This window comes from Chionomys nivalis, chromosome 1, assembly GCF_950005125.1.
Source record: "Chionomys nivalis chromosome 1, mChiNiv1.1, whole genome shotgun sequence".
In the NCBI taxonomy this organism is placed as follows: Eukaryota; Metazoa; Chordata; class Mammalia; order Rodentia; family Cricetidae; genus Chionomys; species Chionomys nivalis.
Window position 1 is genome coordinate 42,103,893 of NC_080086.1, and position 15,412 is coordinate 42,119,304.

General features: G+C 44.8%; 1 protein-coding gene across 10 annotated transcripts in view; it reads right to left on the reverse strand.

Annotated features, from left to right (window-relative positions):
- Window positions 1-15,412, reverse strand: part of Itpr1 (inositol 1,4,5-trisphosphate receptor type 1) — a 342,111-nt gene that overhangs the window by 127,414 nt on the left and 199,285 nt on the right. For all 10 annotated transcript variants that reach the window (XM_057761465.1, XM_057761436.1, XM_057761425.1 and 7 more), the window contains 5 exons: window positions 14,730-14,858; window positions 9,536-9,656; window positions 6,327-6,511; window positions 3,267-3,415; window positions 2,274-2,385 (listed from right to left, as the gene is read on the reverse strand). In XM_057761465.1, coding sequence (XP_057617448.1) covers window positions 2,274-2,385; window positions 3,267-3,415; window positions 6,327-6,511; window positions 9,536-9,656; window positions 14,730-14,858 — 696 coding nt within the window. The remainder of the gene's footprint in view (window positions 1-2,273; window positions 2,386-3,266; window positions 3,416-6,326; window positions 6,512-9,535; window positions 9,657-14,729; window positions 14,859-15,412) is intronic.

Below are 15,412 nucleotides of genomic sequence, written 5' to 3' on the forward strand. Positions count from 1 at the left end.
GGATGTGGGAAACTGGGGTTAGGCTTGAACCCATTCAGACTCTGCATGTGACCTTAGGCAGATACGTCATCCCAGCCCAGGTGCTTACGCTCAAGCGAGGGTTGATGAGGCAAAGCCCGAGACCTTTTCTAGATCTCATCCTGTGACAATAGAGACTCAAGAAAGGGCAGGAAAGAAGGACAGTATCAAATATGCTCGGGAAGGTGCCAGCCACGGGAACATTCCACACAAGGGGCAACCAGCAGGAAAACCGAGACGAAAGCATGGGAGTGTCCTCAGCACCAGGCCAAGGACAACCCCGTTTAGAAAAACCCAAGCCAACCTGGTTTCCTTGAGAAAAGAAGGTTAGTTCTTTGGCTGTGAGATTTTTCTGCCCTTGAAAATGTTGGCCCGTTAATGGGTTGTGTTTCTTCAACTCAGCAAGGACAAGCAGTGGCCATCAGAAATATCAAAGAACCTTGGTGAGACAAAGTTATTATCGACTGCCATACTGAGGGAGGCGGGAACCCTTTCATGCCCTCTGCCCGTTTCATAGTGCTATACATACACAGATGGCTAAGTCGCACTTTTAGTTAGCCAGAGCACCAGGGCCAGGGGTTTCGAGTCTACCGCAGGTTCCTAGAACATCTCCCTTGGTTTTGTGGTCTTCCCCAATCTAGTTTACAGTGTTTCTGTTTTCCAGAAGTAGGGATGACAGTCCCAAGCAGTCTAGAAAGAGATGTCAGTCTCTGGGATTTGGGGTGGCTAATTTCTTCACCAGCTACAAAGGAAAAGTGAACAGAGGCCCAGGAAACTCTTCTAGACTCTGGCCATCTCTTACTTCCTGACATCTGTCCATCCGTCTTTATCTATCCCCTACCCCTAAGCTACCCTTGGCTTTTCTCTTCCCTCTCTTTTCCCTTTCTTTTCATGAAAACCTGCCCATGTGTGTGTCTATATGAGCAAGGCATCATTTCTCACTGGACTAAGGCTCTCTGCACCTACTATTTAAATTTATACGCTTCTTCCTATTAGTTTTTGTCCACAAAATCCTGATTCCGTGACCAAGTATTCACCTTTACATAAACATTTAGAATGACGTGTACATATGGTTCTTTTGTTGGGTTGGTTTTGAGTCAGGATTTCATGTATCCCAGGCTGTGCCTGGAACACTCTACGTCACCAAAGATGACCTTGAACTTTGGATCACCCTGCCTCCACCTCCCTAGTGCCAGGATTACAGGCACGTACACTACATCCAGTTTAATGAAGCATAGTGTATGTCAAAACCAGGGTTTTACGCATGCTAGGTAGGCATTTACCAAATGGGCTTTAGCCTTGGCTAGCTTGATATTTAAAAGCTTAGTGATCTCAGGATAGTGGAGGGATATTCAGTACAGTAAAACTGTACATTTTCCTGTTTTCTTTTTTTTATCCAGGGAGCCTTGTCTGTTAAGTAAGCTGGCATTCATGAGAGACCATGCATAGGCTGAAAAGCAAGACTTTAGCAGTCTATTATACTTCTGATGATTTGGTTATCATCATCTATTCTTTTAAGGAAAGTCGTGGTTTAATTACCCAGGCTCTTTCTCAGAGCCAACCAGTGAGTTACTGGGTATTCTGACAGGCCAATGAGATCAGGAACCACTGGTAAAAGTGGCTAGCTGACAATTAGTGGGTGCTAGTAACTACTCCATAAAGGCTATTGGAATTGAGACTGATGCTCAAGGCTCTTTGCTGGAGATGAGAAGAAGCACTGGGATTACTCTTGCCACACTGTGCTTTTGAGACACGCGCCATAAGCCTGCTCTCTCTGTATACCAAGAAGTGTCAGGTCATGGGGATTGTCTATTTCACAATCTCAATCAGAAGTGGTGACATACTTGCTTGTCTTCCTTCCAGTTAGAACTGGATGGAGTTTCTTGAGGTGCTGGAAGGATTATGCAACACGGCATCAGAAAGAGGTAAGTCACCCCACAGGTATGCTTAGCTGGAAAGCAAAATTCAGGTACCCAGAATGATACATAAGAGAATTATGCCTCATTGGGAAGTTCAGTAGGAAAGATCCTACAAGTGTTTCCTTGACGTTGGGTTATATGGTGAGTAGTCTATGAGAGACAACTAATAATATTTGACTTGCAGGAAGACAGTCATATGATTCAGCTACCTTTAGGGACAGGAGAAACAGCTTTAAAAATTAAACTATCAGCTAGTAACTAAGGAGATTCCAAGCACTTTCAAACCTTAAGTTTAGTTCTACAGTGTAATTTAAACTTGAAAATCAAATGCAGTACCTTTTCTCCATAGCCTCTATCTTTGGTCATCATTTCCCTGAGGGTCTGTAAGACTTTAATGCACAGTTTCTCTTCATTCTCCTCTAATAGCTGCTTGGTATGCTTTATTAGCCTGAATGAAAGAAAAGCATAGGTCACATCCAGAAAAAATCCTCCAGCTAAAGACCTTGCATGAGAAACTTGGTTGAATTAGTCAGGTAAAGAGCAAGTTTTCTTAAGGGTTCCAACTTTAAATACACTTCAAGACATCCATGCGCTTAAGAACGAGTCAGCAGCTATGTCTCACAGGCGACACCTGCTGGCTGGGGACAGATGACAGGCTGAGAAGGCAGGAGCTGGCCACAGTCTCTGGAGAAATTATACCAAGCAGAGAAAGCAGACAGAGCCCTACTCATAAGTGTGCCAGTTTTTCCGTTGAGGATTGCTGCTGATATATGCCAATCGAATATTTTTAAAAACCTCATGAAGTTGGTGGTTGGGCAAACACACACTTTCTGTATCCATAGTCTCATCTTCAGAGGAGCTCCTAGGGCAGAGCCCACACTCAAGCTAGACAATTAATCTCACAGTGAAAATCAAATGAGGATGACTTGTCATAAAACCACCGGTTTCTTTTCAGATTATGCCCCATGGAATAAACTGAGAAGCTAAAATGTTAGGAAATGATAACGAGGTCATGGGAGGTCCAAGACTTTTGAGGGCCTGGAGGGTCACGACATTTTGTTTGCTTGTACTACACATGGTAGGTATTTGCTGTCAATTTGTTGACTGGAGAAAAACATGAACAGGCATGCAATTCAAATTGGCAAGGAGTGTCAGTAAATAGGATCTAATAGACAAGTTTACTTTGGGACGGTCAGAACAGGGCTCTAGTATCTGACTTGAATTCACAAAGTTAAAAACTGGCCAGTGGCTCCTCCTCCAGAACAGGGGGCTTGGACTAGTTATCAGGGCTTTCTGGCTACTGACCACTCTGGAAGGGAGACTGCTTACTTGCAAATGAAACCGCCACTTTCACATTTCCTCCTGGCATCTGTGTTCTCAGGGAAAAGCAGTTCTGGTCTGTGTAGAACATCCACAAGCACAGACAACTCGGCTTGGACCAGGGGCCTGAGCCGGTCCTCCAGGGCAGACACGATGTCCTGGAAGGAAAGCATCACTTGGTCAGCAGCTCAGACGGAAGCTGGCTAACAAGGTGAGACACTATCTCTGCCTACGCATGTGGCACGGGCAGGCTATGTTAGCTTAGCTTTCGTACTGCCTCCCATTACTTGCAGTTATCAGACACTGTCCACTGGGTACCAGAAGCATTGCCTCCCAATCCAGAAAACAAAGGACAAACAAATCAACACTTTCTCCACCCCTTCATCTGAGACAATTTTAGGCTACTCGAGGGCAAGCCCGCACATTTGTAAGTACAATACCCAAAAACAAGTTTAAGGATGTGAAAAGATGTCTACAGTATAAGTTTAAAATAGTCAGGGAATAGTATGGATTCTGTGACACTGTTTTCAAGAACGATAATCATATCTAAAAAAATACATACTACTAATCCACCACCACTGGGTTTCTCTGGGCGGTGGGATCACATGGGATTTTAATATTCTTCCACAAAGTTACTAGTGCTGTCTGATTCTTTACAATGAGCAGCATTTACACAATTAAGTTATATAAACATGAGCACACAAATGAATGAACATGCTGTATCAACATGCTAAATACATGTACCCTGATAGCATGATGGTCTTCAAATGCAAAACACACAGCTGTAGGAAAGGAAAACAGAGAGAAGTTGAAAGGGCTGCCAACCCAACACAACAAACACCATATAAAGGCAAATGATAGGAAACAGACAAGGAATCATCTTCAAAAGATGCAGCAGCCTGTGCCATGGCTTGTAGCCTGTCCCAGGGCCTGCCGAGTCAGAGTTTAACTGGCAGCATGCTAAGACGGGGACAACACAACACAAGGGGATTTGCATGGGAAGAGATGCCTCACTTCAATATTTTAACCTGTTGAGGGTTGCAAAAAAGAAATTAAAAGGAATTAAATTTATCCAATAACAAAAATTAAACCACATAAAGATAGTCTTAGCTTATGTTTAAGAGACTCCATGTAATGGTAACAGCTCAATAATATTTAGGACACACAGAAAGGGATGCAAGATTAGAAAATTTTTCCTGGTGGGAGGAAGGGTTTTCCAACAAAAACTGTAAGAAATCAGGGCACAGATTCTCTAACTCATACTGACTTTCATGGGAGTGAAGAAGAGGTTCTCACTAGCTTCCCTAAGAGTATGCCTTTGGGGACAATTCTTTCCTCCTCTATCCCCCTTCTCTTCACACCCTACTGGTCCCAAGTCCAACCCAAATGAAAGCACTGACATGGCATGGAAGGAATTCTCGAAAACTGTATAAACATACTGCGTGAAATCTTGCATCTTTTGAGAAGTCTGGACTTTACACTGAAATTTGTTTGCATTGTATTTTCAAATGTATGACATTTAGCAGAAAGAGAGGAAGAGCAAGAGAGAGGAGAGAGTGGGAGTGACAGCGAGAGAGAGAGATAGAGCGATAGAGAGAGAGAGCGATAGAGAGAGAGAGAGAGAGAGAGAGAGAGAGAGAGAGAGAGAGAGAGAGAGAGAGAGAAACGAAGATGCCAAAGCAATGAGCTGGGGAAGGCGCAAATGTCGAGGGAGCAAGCGTCTAGATGAGAATTAATTATAGACGTGGTTAACTGGCAAGAGCTGTCCTTATCACAAGTTTTGCTGCACGAGGGCATCTAATGATGACAGGAACTCGGGGATAATGTATAACTGCAAGATCAGATCTTTTCAAGCACTGACAAGTCTATACAGCAAGTTATGACCTACCTACTCCATTTCCCAGGAGGCAAAAAACTAATGTGTTTGCAGAAAATAACTGACATGGACCCTGCTGTCCAGAAAATACTATCTGATCACAGAGTGTTGAGTCTGTTATTCCTCACCTTTCTAAAAGCACAGAAAGTCAGGAAATGGTCCTACGGAATCAAAGTTACATTTGCTTAAGAATGCCTTTACCACAGGAAGGACCTCAATCCTTATCTTGCTCCGGAAGCTCTATAGGCCTCTTAGTTGCAAGGGCGGAAGTCGTACAACTCATGTATTCTGCACAATAGTCTTTACAAAGGATGTTTCCTACTCTTTGCCTCCTGAAATCTGATCTTGGCTCAATGTTACTTCCTCAGCCAAGCATCCCTCATCCCCTATCCTAACCACAGTCAAGATTAGGTCTTCTGTTGGCCCTTTAGGTTTTACATGTGTAATCAGCCGATTAATGGCCTTGTCTCCTCCACATCTGGAGGTTTCTGAAAGGGGGAGATCACTTAGGGCTTTTCTCACCACCGCACATCACCAGCACCCAGGCTGATGGGTCAATCGATGAATTTGTTTGTCTTTATGACAATTATGGACCCTCACAGTGACTTAATTACTTCTCCAAAGGAAAGTAACATTTCTCCATAGCAGTAACCTTAGTTATTGTAACAGAAGCCCCTGAGTGTTCACTCTACTGCATCTCTGGCACCGTTCAAGGACATGTGCTTTCCAAGGACAGACATTACCAAACACTCTACTTCACACACTGCATAACATGGCACTGACATCTTTCCCATGGTTTAGTAGCTTGACTTCCCCTCCTAGGAAATTAAGTGCACCTCTGAGGCTGCATTGACCAACAGAGGGCAGCAGAATTAATGTCAAGTACATCTTTAAAGTCAGGTGATAAGGAAAAAACTCTTTCAGGAGGCCCTAGAAATATTAATAGACTCGGCTGTCACGATGGGAGGAAGCCCAGGTCACAGGGAGGCTTCACAGGGATTTTGGACAATAATACAGCTGCTGCTCAGTCTACCAGGCGAGTGGCCTCCTTCAGGGGCTTTTGTTTACCAATGGCTTTGTCCTCCTGGCCTCACAGATCTCTCTCTGTAACCGAGTTTGTATATTTTGTGGCTTGAGAAAATACAGTTGTGATTGTCTAGTTAATCTCGACTTCCTTCAGCATCAGACATTACCTGCAATCTCTCGATGATATTTCGGTAGTCTCTAGAAGCTGCCAGAACAGAATCTCGACGGGCAGCGTTGCGGGCCGATAGCCGCCAGTTCATGGCCGTTTTCTGCACAATGTTGTGGGACTTCAGGAAGAGGTTGTTGACTTGGCTGTCCAGGTCAACGGGAATGGCTATGGCCCGGCTCTTGGCTGGAAAAGAGACAGATGACTCATGAGTCCACGGCTTTCAGAGTAGCAAGATATGGGTTTGAATCCTCAGCAGCCACCGGGCTGATTCTGCCATGCCTCCAATGGGCAGCGTGTACAGTATGGTGAAGACAGAGAGGGAGCTCAACCTTTAACTGCAGTTTAGTTCAGGATCTCCCAAGGTGAATCCTGGGGACAGGAGCAACCGTGAACACTAAAATGGTTCCAAGTGATAAAGCTTGGGGAAGACAATGTCAGTTTGCTTTTTGAACAAATGGCTTCCTACAAATGCCCACGTTTGTACATCTTAAGAATTATCCAGGTGATTTGCTAGGTCAAAGATTTTTTTTTTTTTTTTTTTAATCTGTTGTCCTATATCACAGCCTATAAAAGCTGACTTCTGCTGACCAGGACACAAATCTGCCCTGTAGGCTCTTCCTTCCCTCCCTAAAAAGGAACACAAGGAAACAGTGAAATCTACCTGAGGGGTGCTCGAAAGGACACCTGGCCAGTACTTGTTTATCAAGACTGTCAAGATCATGAATAACAAGGAAAAAGCAAGAAACTGTCACAGACCAGACTGGAGAGCTGACAGCTGCGTGTGAGACAGGTGTGAGGGTGCACCCTGGTACAGAAAAATGGCATTCATGGACACATTAGTGAACGTCAGAATCAAGCCTAGACTTCAGCTGGTGACAGTTGTGTCACTCTCGCTCTCTAACTTCTGACAGATGTACACTAGCAATGGAGATGTCGCTATCAGAGGAAAAGGTGAGAAGGACACAAGAACCCACTGCATCTTCTTCATAACTTCCCCAGGGATCTGAAAGTCACACTAAATAGGAGCTAACCTAAAAGGCTAAGATGAACACTTCTGTGTGGGGAATTCTCCCCAAATGAAAGGGGAACCATTTCCTGTCTTCAGTGCTTCAAAACACTGGAGATAAAGTGTTCTCCATCGCCTGTACCTAACTGTAAGAAGAGTTGCAGCATTCTGAAGGATACGCTAGAGAGCGACTGTTTTTATCTCAATAGAACACATAATGCACAGGGAAAAACCAACAGCCAGTCAATGACTTCCTAACAATTTACTCTATTAAATGGAAAACCACGGAAGAAAAATACAATATAAAAATAAAAAGCAGGACACCTGGCTTACACTCATCTCTGTTAGAAAACCTGTGCACTGGGACCCAGAGAGATGGCTCAGCGGTTAAGAGCACTGGGCTGCTCTTCCAGAGGACCCAGGTTCAATTCCCAGCATCCACATGGCAGCTCACAACTGTAACTCTAAGATCTGACACCCTCACACAGACATACATGAAGGTAAAACACCAATGCACACAAAATAAAAATAAATAAGTTAGGAAAATCTATGCCCTGGCCAAGCTATCTAAAAGTGAACAAGACACAAGGGGCGCCAGTCAGGTACAGTTTTAGTCAGTCAGGAGGAGGCCGTTGCCAAGGGGCACAGCACTGGTATTTGGGAGTGAATAGGATGGACTCTTTTTATGACTTTGCACAAGTATCAACTCTGTTTTGGTTTTTGTTTGCTTGCCTTTCTGGGGACTGCACCCAGGGCCTCGTGCAGATGAGACAAGCTCTCTACCACTGAGCTGTGTTCTTGCTTTCCCTGTGTTGTTACTGCTGTGGAGATGACTGAATGGTGCAGCCTCTCTAATCAAATGTAAACGGCTGCCAAGCCAATGGCTTCCTTGAGTTTGAATCAATTAACTTATGAAGCAAGGGCTCAGTCAGACATTTCGGCATGTCACATCTCTATAAACTGCTATCAAGTCTGAAGAAAGTAGACGGCCATTCAGGAACCCTCTCAGCCTAATCTCTCACAACACACACACACACACACACGCACGCAGACGCACGCACACACGCACGCACACACACGAGCAGTACCTGTCACATGAGAGGATAAGAGTACAGGAAATCAGGTAGGGCCTAAAAAACTCAACCCATGGAGCCCTCACAAACATACCCCTTGCTCGTCTAAAAGCTATATCACAAAACACAGAATTATTCTTGTGTTTATCTCCTGGTTACTATGGAAACTTTCTTGCCTGTAAAGCACCCATCCGTTCCCAAGGACACCCTTTCTGAGAAGTATTGCCCTTGCTGTTTGCCGGGGTCTGGGGATCTAGTTCAGTCCCAAGACTTCTCACCTGAGGTGGGAAGCCTATTCCTTTGCAAAGAACTTATGGAAGGTGGGGAAGGGTTAACATCGTAGGTTTGTTTTAAGTAGGTGCCGTAGAAGTAGGAGAAGAAAGATGGTCAGCGCGAGCAGAGGGAGAAGGCCCAGGATGATGGGTACCCACAGGGTAATCATAATTTATAGCAACTTACCAACTATTTCAAACTAATTAGGAGAAAGAAGTCTGACGTTCCCATCACATGGGGACCTAAATACCCGGACATGCTGTATCCCAGAAATATGTACAATGATGGTACCACTTAAACTTTTCTCAAAAGGGCTGGGGTGTAGTTCCGTGCTAGAGTGCTTGCCTAATACGGAACAGGCCATGTTTAATATTTAGCATCGCAGAAAGAAAAAGGGTGGGGAGGATAATTGCCTTTTAGGATGGGAATCTTGGGGGTTAGGGAGCGAAGGGAGGAAGGAGGACCAGCCACTGCACAGGGAGAGGAAAACAAGAAGGCACCATTTGTGGGAAAGGGTGCTCCTAAGGATCTGATGGGTGCTTTATGGGAAGAAAATTTCCATATAGCAAAATGCATCTGTTGGAGTAAACAAACTCAGGCTTTGAATGAGGGACTTCCCGGGGCCTTGAATATCTTCGTGGATTGTCACTTGCCAAGAACTGTCTGACTTTGAACTATGGAATCTTATTTTTCAAGGACTTACTGGCTCTTACTGTGCTGGCTTGGCAAAGACAGAGGCTGGGGAATCAAGAAGAACGGGGTCTGGCTTTGCAGCTTCCTTCCTTACAAGAAGCTCAGTAAACAGCGGGAAATTCATCTGCGTTCCATGGTATCCGCGCCGACTGGGGACCTTACCTACATCAGAGAGCACCCGGATACAGCTCTCCACGGAGGCCTTCTGGCTCGGCATCAACCAGTTGCAGTGGTAAACTCTGAACACACCTTGTAGGAGTTGCACAAAGACAGGCTGGCGCGTCTGTGAGAAGGAGGGCCAAGGTCAAGAAGATTGTGTGAAGCTCCAACGGCCTGAAACACAAGCTAGTGGGAAGACTCCAGCAGGGCAGGGGTTGGATTCCAGAAGCTGTTTGCAGCAGTGTAGATGTTAACTAGTCCCTAGAGAGCCACGTCCTAAAAGGTGGTACCCCGGGAATGAGGTGGGACCGAGGAAGAGGTCCTTAGACATCGAAAAAAAGTCTTGGTGAAAATTGTGGAACCTTGACCTCCTCTTTGCTTTTCTGTTTACGATCTGATGGATAGGTCTGGCCCACAGACGCTCCTGCTATGATATGCTCCCTCATCACATGCCCAAAGCACAGGACCAACTGATTGTGAACAGAAAGCTTCTCAAAGCTAATGAGGAAAAAAAAAATCAATCTTTTTCTCTTTGTAACTTAATTATTTCAGGTTTTTCATTGTAGTGACAGAAATCTGATAAACAAAGAACCTAGATAACAAGGACAATTTAGGATTATTTTAAAGCAACAACATATTATCACAAATGTGATGCTACTTATTTTTACACATTTTAAAAGTGATATTATCTAATTAATTCTGACCACAAGAATCAGTAGTGGAATCAAACTCCCAAAAGCCTTGTCCAGCTACAAACTAGCTGAATTACTCAAAGTCAGTGATTTCTCCATGGTGTTAGCTTCATCCAGTATATAAGGTTGATCACAGCAAATTGCCCCAAACTTTCCTCCAAGCACTATATCCTAAGAGCAGAATCCAGACTAGCCTTAGACTCATGATTCTTCTGCCCCAGCCTCCTGCTGGCTGCATTATAGGCACATGTCACCAAGCTCAGCCAGAATTTTTACATCCAAAACATCTTTTACATTTCTTTATTATTTATTTATACTCATGCATGCGTGCCATGGGAAGTCAGTTCCGTCCTTCCAGCATTTGGGCTCTAAGGATCAACCTTGTGTTACTAGGCATGATGGCAAGTGTCTTTACTCACTGAGCCATCTTACTGGCCCTACAAGCTGTATTGTCAATTCACAAAAACAAAATGCTAAGTGGATGTTAGCCAGAATCTACTCCCTGCCCTGTCTTCCCCAGCTGAGATGGGCAGTGTCTATAGGTATTTAACGCAGCACCCTTGGTTAAATACTTCTCTGTGAAGTCTAAGCATGTAATCCTTTTAAAGAGAGAGAGAATGCATACATCTACTGAGTTAGATGCCGACTTTCCAAACGCTTTTTAAGATGGCGATTTTATCTCTCCCCAGATGATAGCTCTGGACCTACCAGGCAAAGGTAATTGTCAGTGAGGAGCTAGACCAGTCATCTGTTCAGGACAGGTGGGCCACTCAGCTTCACTAAAAACCAGGGGATGCAGTGGAGAAAAGTCGTGGGAATTCTAAAGGGATTTCTGTGTTGAAAGAAAAGGAATCGTTCTGGAGGAAAAGAGTTCCTCTGTAAATGTGGTTCACATATCTTCCTTTTAGTATGTATGAGAATACAAGCCAGCATTTTCAGGCATGATCTCATTTAGGCCTGGATGACAATTATGTGACATGGAAGATATCTTTGTGTTATAATGAAAGACAATGGCTAGGGAGGGATAAAAAAAACCCCAAGAGCACTAAGGGGGGCCAGGAGGGCACTGAGTCAGCCGGTTCCTTCCATTCAGTTCACCTGGGACTGAAATCTTCAGGAAGCGCATCCTGTCCTGCACTCCCTCCATCCAGCACGAAGCTACATTACTCACAGAGGTCAAGGATGCAGGAAGCCAGAGGAATTGGCAGAGAAAGCTAAATTAGCTGCTAAGTTTGGTGGCTTTTTCTTAGCTCCTGAGTTTACATGGGGGCCCAATCAAGCCAGCCAGAGGCCGCCGAGTGCTTCCCCCTGGCCAGGCCCTGTGCTAAGTGCTTTACAAATGTCTCGACTAGCCTCGGTGTAACTCTGAAGAAGGAAGTGGCATTACTGTAAATGCTGAACTTTGGATGAGAACCTTAAAGGCTAACTCATGGGGAAGTGCTCCTCCATTGTTCAACTCACCTGAACAAGTGTTTATGACCATCTACTTGTTCCTGTCTGATACCTGGGGATAGAAAATATGACCTAACAGGTCATCAGTAGCTGTCTCCTAATTGCTAAATGCAACAGGCAACCTGGTGACATCAGCTCACTTAATGTCTTAGTCCAAATGACAGACAGGGCTGTTGTTTGATTGGATGGGTGATCGAGAGCAACCCAGGGATCGTGACAGTTGTAGGATTTGTCCACAAGGGGGTGCTATCTGAAAGGGGTGGAAGCTTGGATAGGCCAGGGAGGCACTGTGGAAGTATAGTGGGATAGTGGTTCCTCTCCATCCCTTTGTCCTTCTTTCCTTTCCTTCTCCTCTCTGCCCACCTCTCTCTCGCTGCCTCCAGTTCAGTTTTGCAGCTACACGCAATCCCATCTTCCATCACCAGGACAGAGCTGAAGCAAGAGCCTCACTGTAACGTGAAACCGATTCAGTCATCTAGCACCCCCTTCCTAAGCCTCCCCTTTCCCAGGTCCAGGGGTCCTACTTGGTTCTGAATCCTGCCCTTCCTGCATCTTCCCCTAGCCTCTTTCATCTCCTCCCTTCAACTATTCATGTTCTCCCCAGGCCTGCTGAAATCCCTTCCTCACTATGGCAAAGACTTAAGTCTCTTTTTAATCTTTGGTCATCACCGCTCTTCTGACTCTCAGAAACTCAAGTGCTCACTCAAAAATTTGCTAAGTGCCAGTCAACAAAGGACCCAGCAATATCCGGGGGACAACAGTCTGTGGACTGGTACTAGCGTCGCGTTTGAACCACTGTACTGCAGCAGGAGCACGGGACGTTGACATCATAGCCCTCGTGGGCATCTAAGAAAAGAAGTTCTGAGCCAGGTGTGCTGGCACCCATGGGAAGGTGAAGCAGGAGGCGCAGGAATTCAAGGTCAGCCTTGGCAACAGAGTGAGTCTGAAGGCACTGCAGGCTACATAAGACCGTATTTCAAAATAGAAAGAAGAACGGGAAGAGAAGACATGGGAGACGGGAGGGCGTTGGAAATTCAGTGACCTCTCCGTCTTAAAAGAGCTCAAATGGGACAGAATGGAGATTTGAATACAATCTGTTTTGCTCTAAAGTCTCCAAAATTCTCCTCTTCCTCCCTGGATTCGACATTTCCAAGCTGACTCTTGGACATTTCGCTGGCAGCTCAAAAGCGTAATATCTAATGCCAAGTTCATCAATTTTGTCCCTGGCATATGTGGAGGGAGGGAGACGACATGGGAAGAAAGACATGCCTTTTGAAAGAGAAGGATGGGGGCTATGGGACCAGCATAGGAATGTTCACTAGCGAGGAATGGCTCAACGAATGTGGAGCAATGTCGGTGATTTGACATTTCATACTACAAGGGAAGTAGATCTGGCCTCACTACCCATTCAGCTTTCCTGCTCGGCACTTAGTATTGCAGTACAAACACACTGGCCTGGCTGCTAATGGGTTCCTGCTCTACTTCTCAAGTATGTGCAGGCATTCAAAGGTAACATGCACCTACATTCCTCCGTGACTCAATTGCTGGTGTTGAGTTATTTCTAAACTAAGTTTCTCAACAGTGCTTAAGAATATACTTTACTGAAAAGCTCCTACTTAGCTTTAGGGTTAGACAGCACAGGGCTGAGATCATGGCGATGCCACTTGGCATCTGAGAGCATGGCTGGGGATGCGAGCTGAAGCATTGGGGCTGAGTTTACTTCAAGGCAAAATTCCATCTACGTTACAGCCTGTGATAAGTGCCATGAATTCTTTTTTCAATATTTGTAATTATGTGAAAGCATATGCATATGAGTGCAGGTGCCTACAGGGGCTCCATCCAGTCTAGAGACAGAGTTACAGCGTGTTGGGGCCACCTCATGGGGGCTGGGAATCAGACTTGGGTCCCCTGGACAAACAGTGCAAGCTCTTAAGTGTGGAGCCATTTCTCCAGTCCTAAAATAATTCTTTTCTACTTACTGAATACGGAAATCCATTATACAAATTTGATTAGGAATCATTCTTCTCTTGGATAATTTACATTACTTTTTAATTTATTTTTATTGGAGATTTACATTCTATAATATGTCTCTCACTCATCTACTCTGGTCCAATCGTCAGTCCATGGCAAGGACAATTGGTGACTTTCTGGCTATCAGAAATCGAGTGCTGCTTTCGCTCTGCAGCCTGGACAACAGGCCTGTGGTCACTGCTCTAGTGACCAGTTCAGACGTGAGTTGTAAAAAGAAAAGTGCTGTTTTCGATTGAAATAGCAAAGATGTCCCCTGGATCTACAGAGTTCAGGCTTTGACAAGGTAAGTATGGGCAGAAGCTCTGGCAAGACTGCACAGTTGGGAAAGGCCTCAGGGAATCCCACGTGAACTGCGCTGCAGAATGGGTGGTAGCGGCCCTTGTGATCTAAGACATCACCTCTCACCTCAGGCACCCGGCGCTTCTGAGGAATTCGAGGAGTATCATTCTCAGTTAGAAGAGAGTTCTCGGTATTTGGAGATTACCAAAGAGAGGTTGGAATTTTAGGACAAACCCCTATGTTTTCAGGTACAGTCAGTCTTGCATATCCTTAGGTTCTCTGTCTGCAGAACTAATCAAGGACTGGACATATCTGAAAAACGATCAGGTCTGTGTGGAATTCACATCCATTTTTTTGTCTCAGCCCCTGAACAATATAGTAGACCTATGACTCACGCAGCAGCTGCATGGTATAGCTCATTATAAGTCCTCTAGAGATGACTTAAAGTCTATCGGAGCAGTGGGAAGGTTTTATGCAAATTCTAGTAAATTCTATACAATTACCTCACCATTTAGTACTTAGGACTTAAGCACCCATGGGTTTAGGTACTTGAGGACAGGGGAGGTCCCAGAGTCAATGCCTATAGCTACTATGGTCAACTGTACTTCTGCACCCAAGCATCCCTGACAAAGCGACCTTCCATTCTGACTTTGCAGAGTGGCTCATTTATAGCAGCTACTCCACACTGAAGGTCTGGACTGCAGATGCACACAGGAAAGCACCACCACAGAGGCACTTCTCACCTGCAGAGTAGTACTCTGGTCTGAGAAGGGAGAGCTGAAGAAGGTCGTGACGATGCTCATCACGATTTCAGTGACGTACTTCTCCAGTATCGAGTCTGCGTGTTTCCTGTCGCTTGTGTTGTTACAGGCCTGGAAAACAGTTGGATGCTGGAAATGAGACACCCAAACCTACTCCAGAATACTGAGAAATCCACTGCCTCCCCCCACTGATCATCAATCACAGGTCAGAGGTAAGGATTTATAGGTCAGAATTTATCCAAGAAAGAATAAATAAATAAGCAAACAAATTCTGCACTGTGGAAAGAGAAGAAAACTCAGCTTAAGTAGCATGACATAACACAGATGCATAAAATTAGTAAGACTGACATGTCTATCCATCCAACTTCCTGCTTGTACCCACAAGTTGGAAGCCTTGAAGAACAGCAAATGGGACTGGAAGTAGAGTAGCCTATTTCCCTTAAAGGCAAACTGCCCCCAGATAAGTTATCTGTCAACTCTGTCACCCACATAATGAGAAGAGTGTATGCACCATGAGGCCTTATACTCTTTATTCATATAAGATTTTACTGAGATACAGTTTGCAATAGGAGGCCATAATGTGTAATAGCTGAGCTCACTGGTTTGGAATGAGAAAATGCCTTGGATTTTACCTATCTGCTACTTTAATTTTCTGCATAGAATAA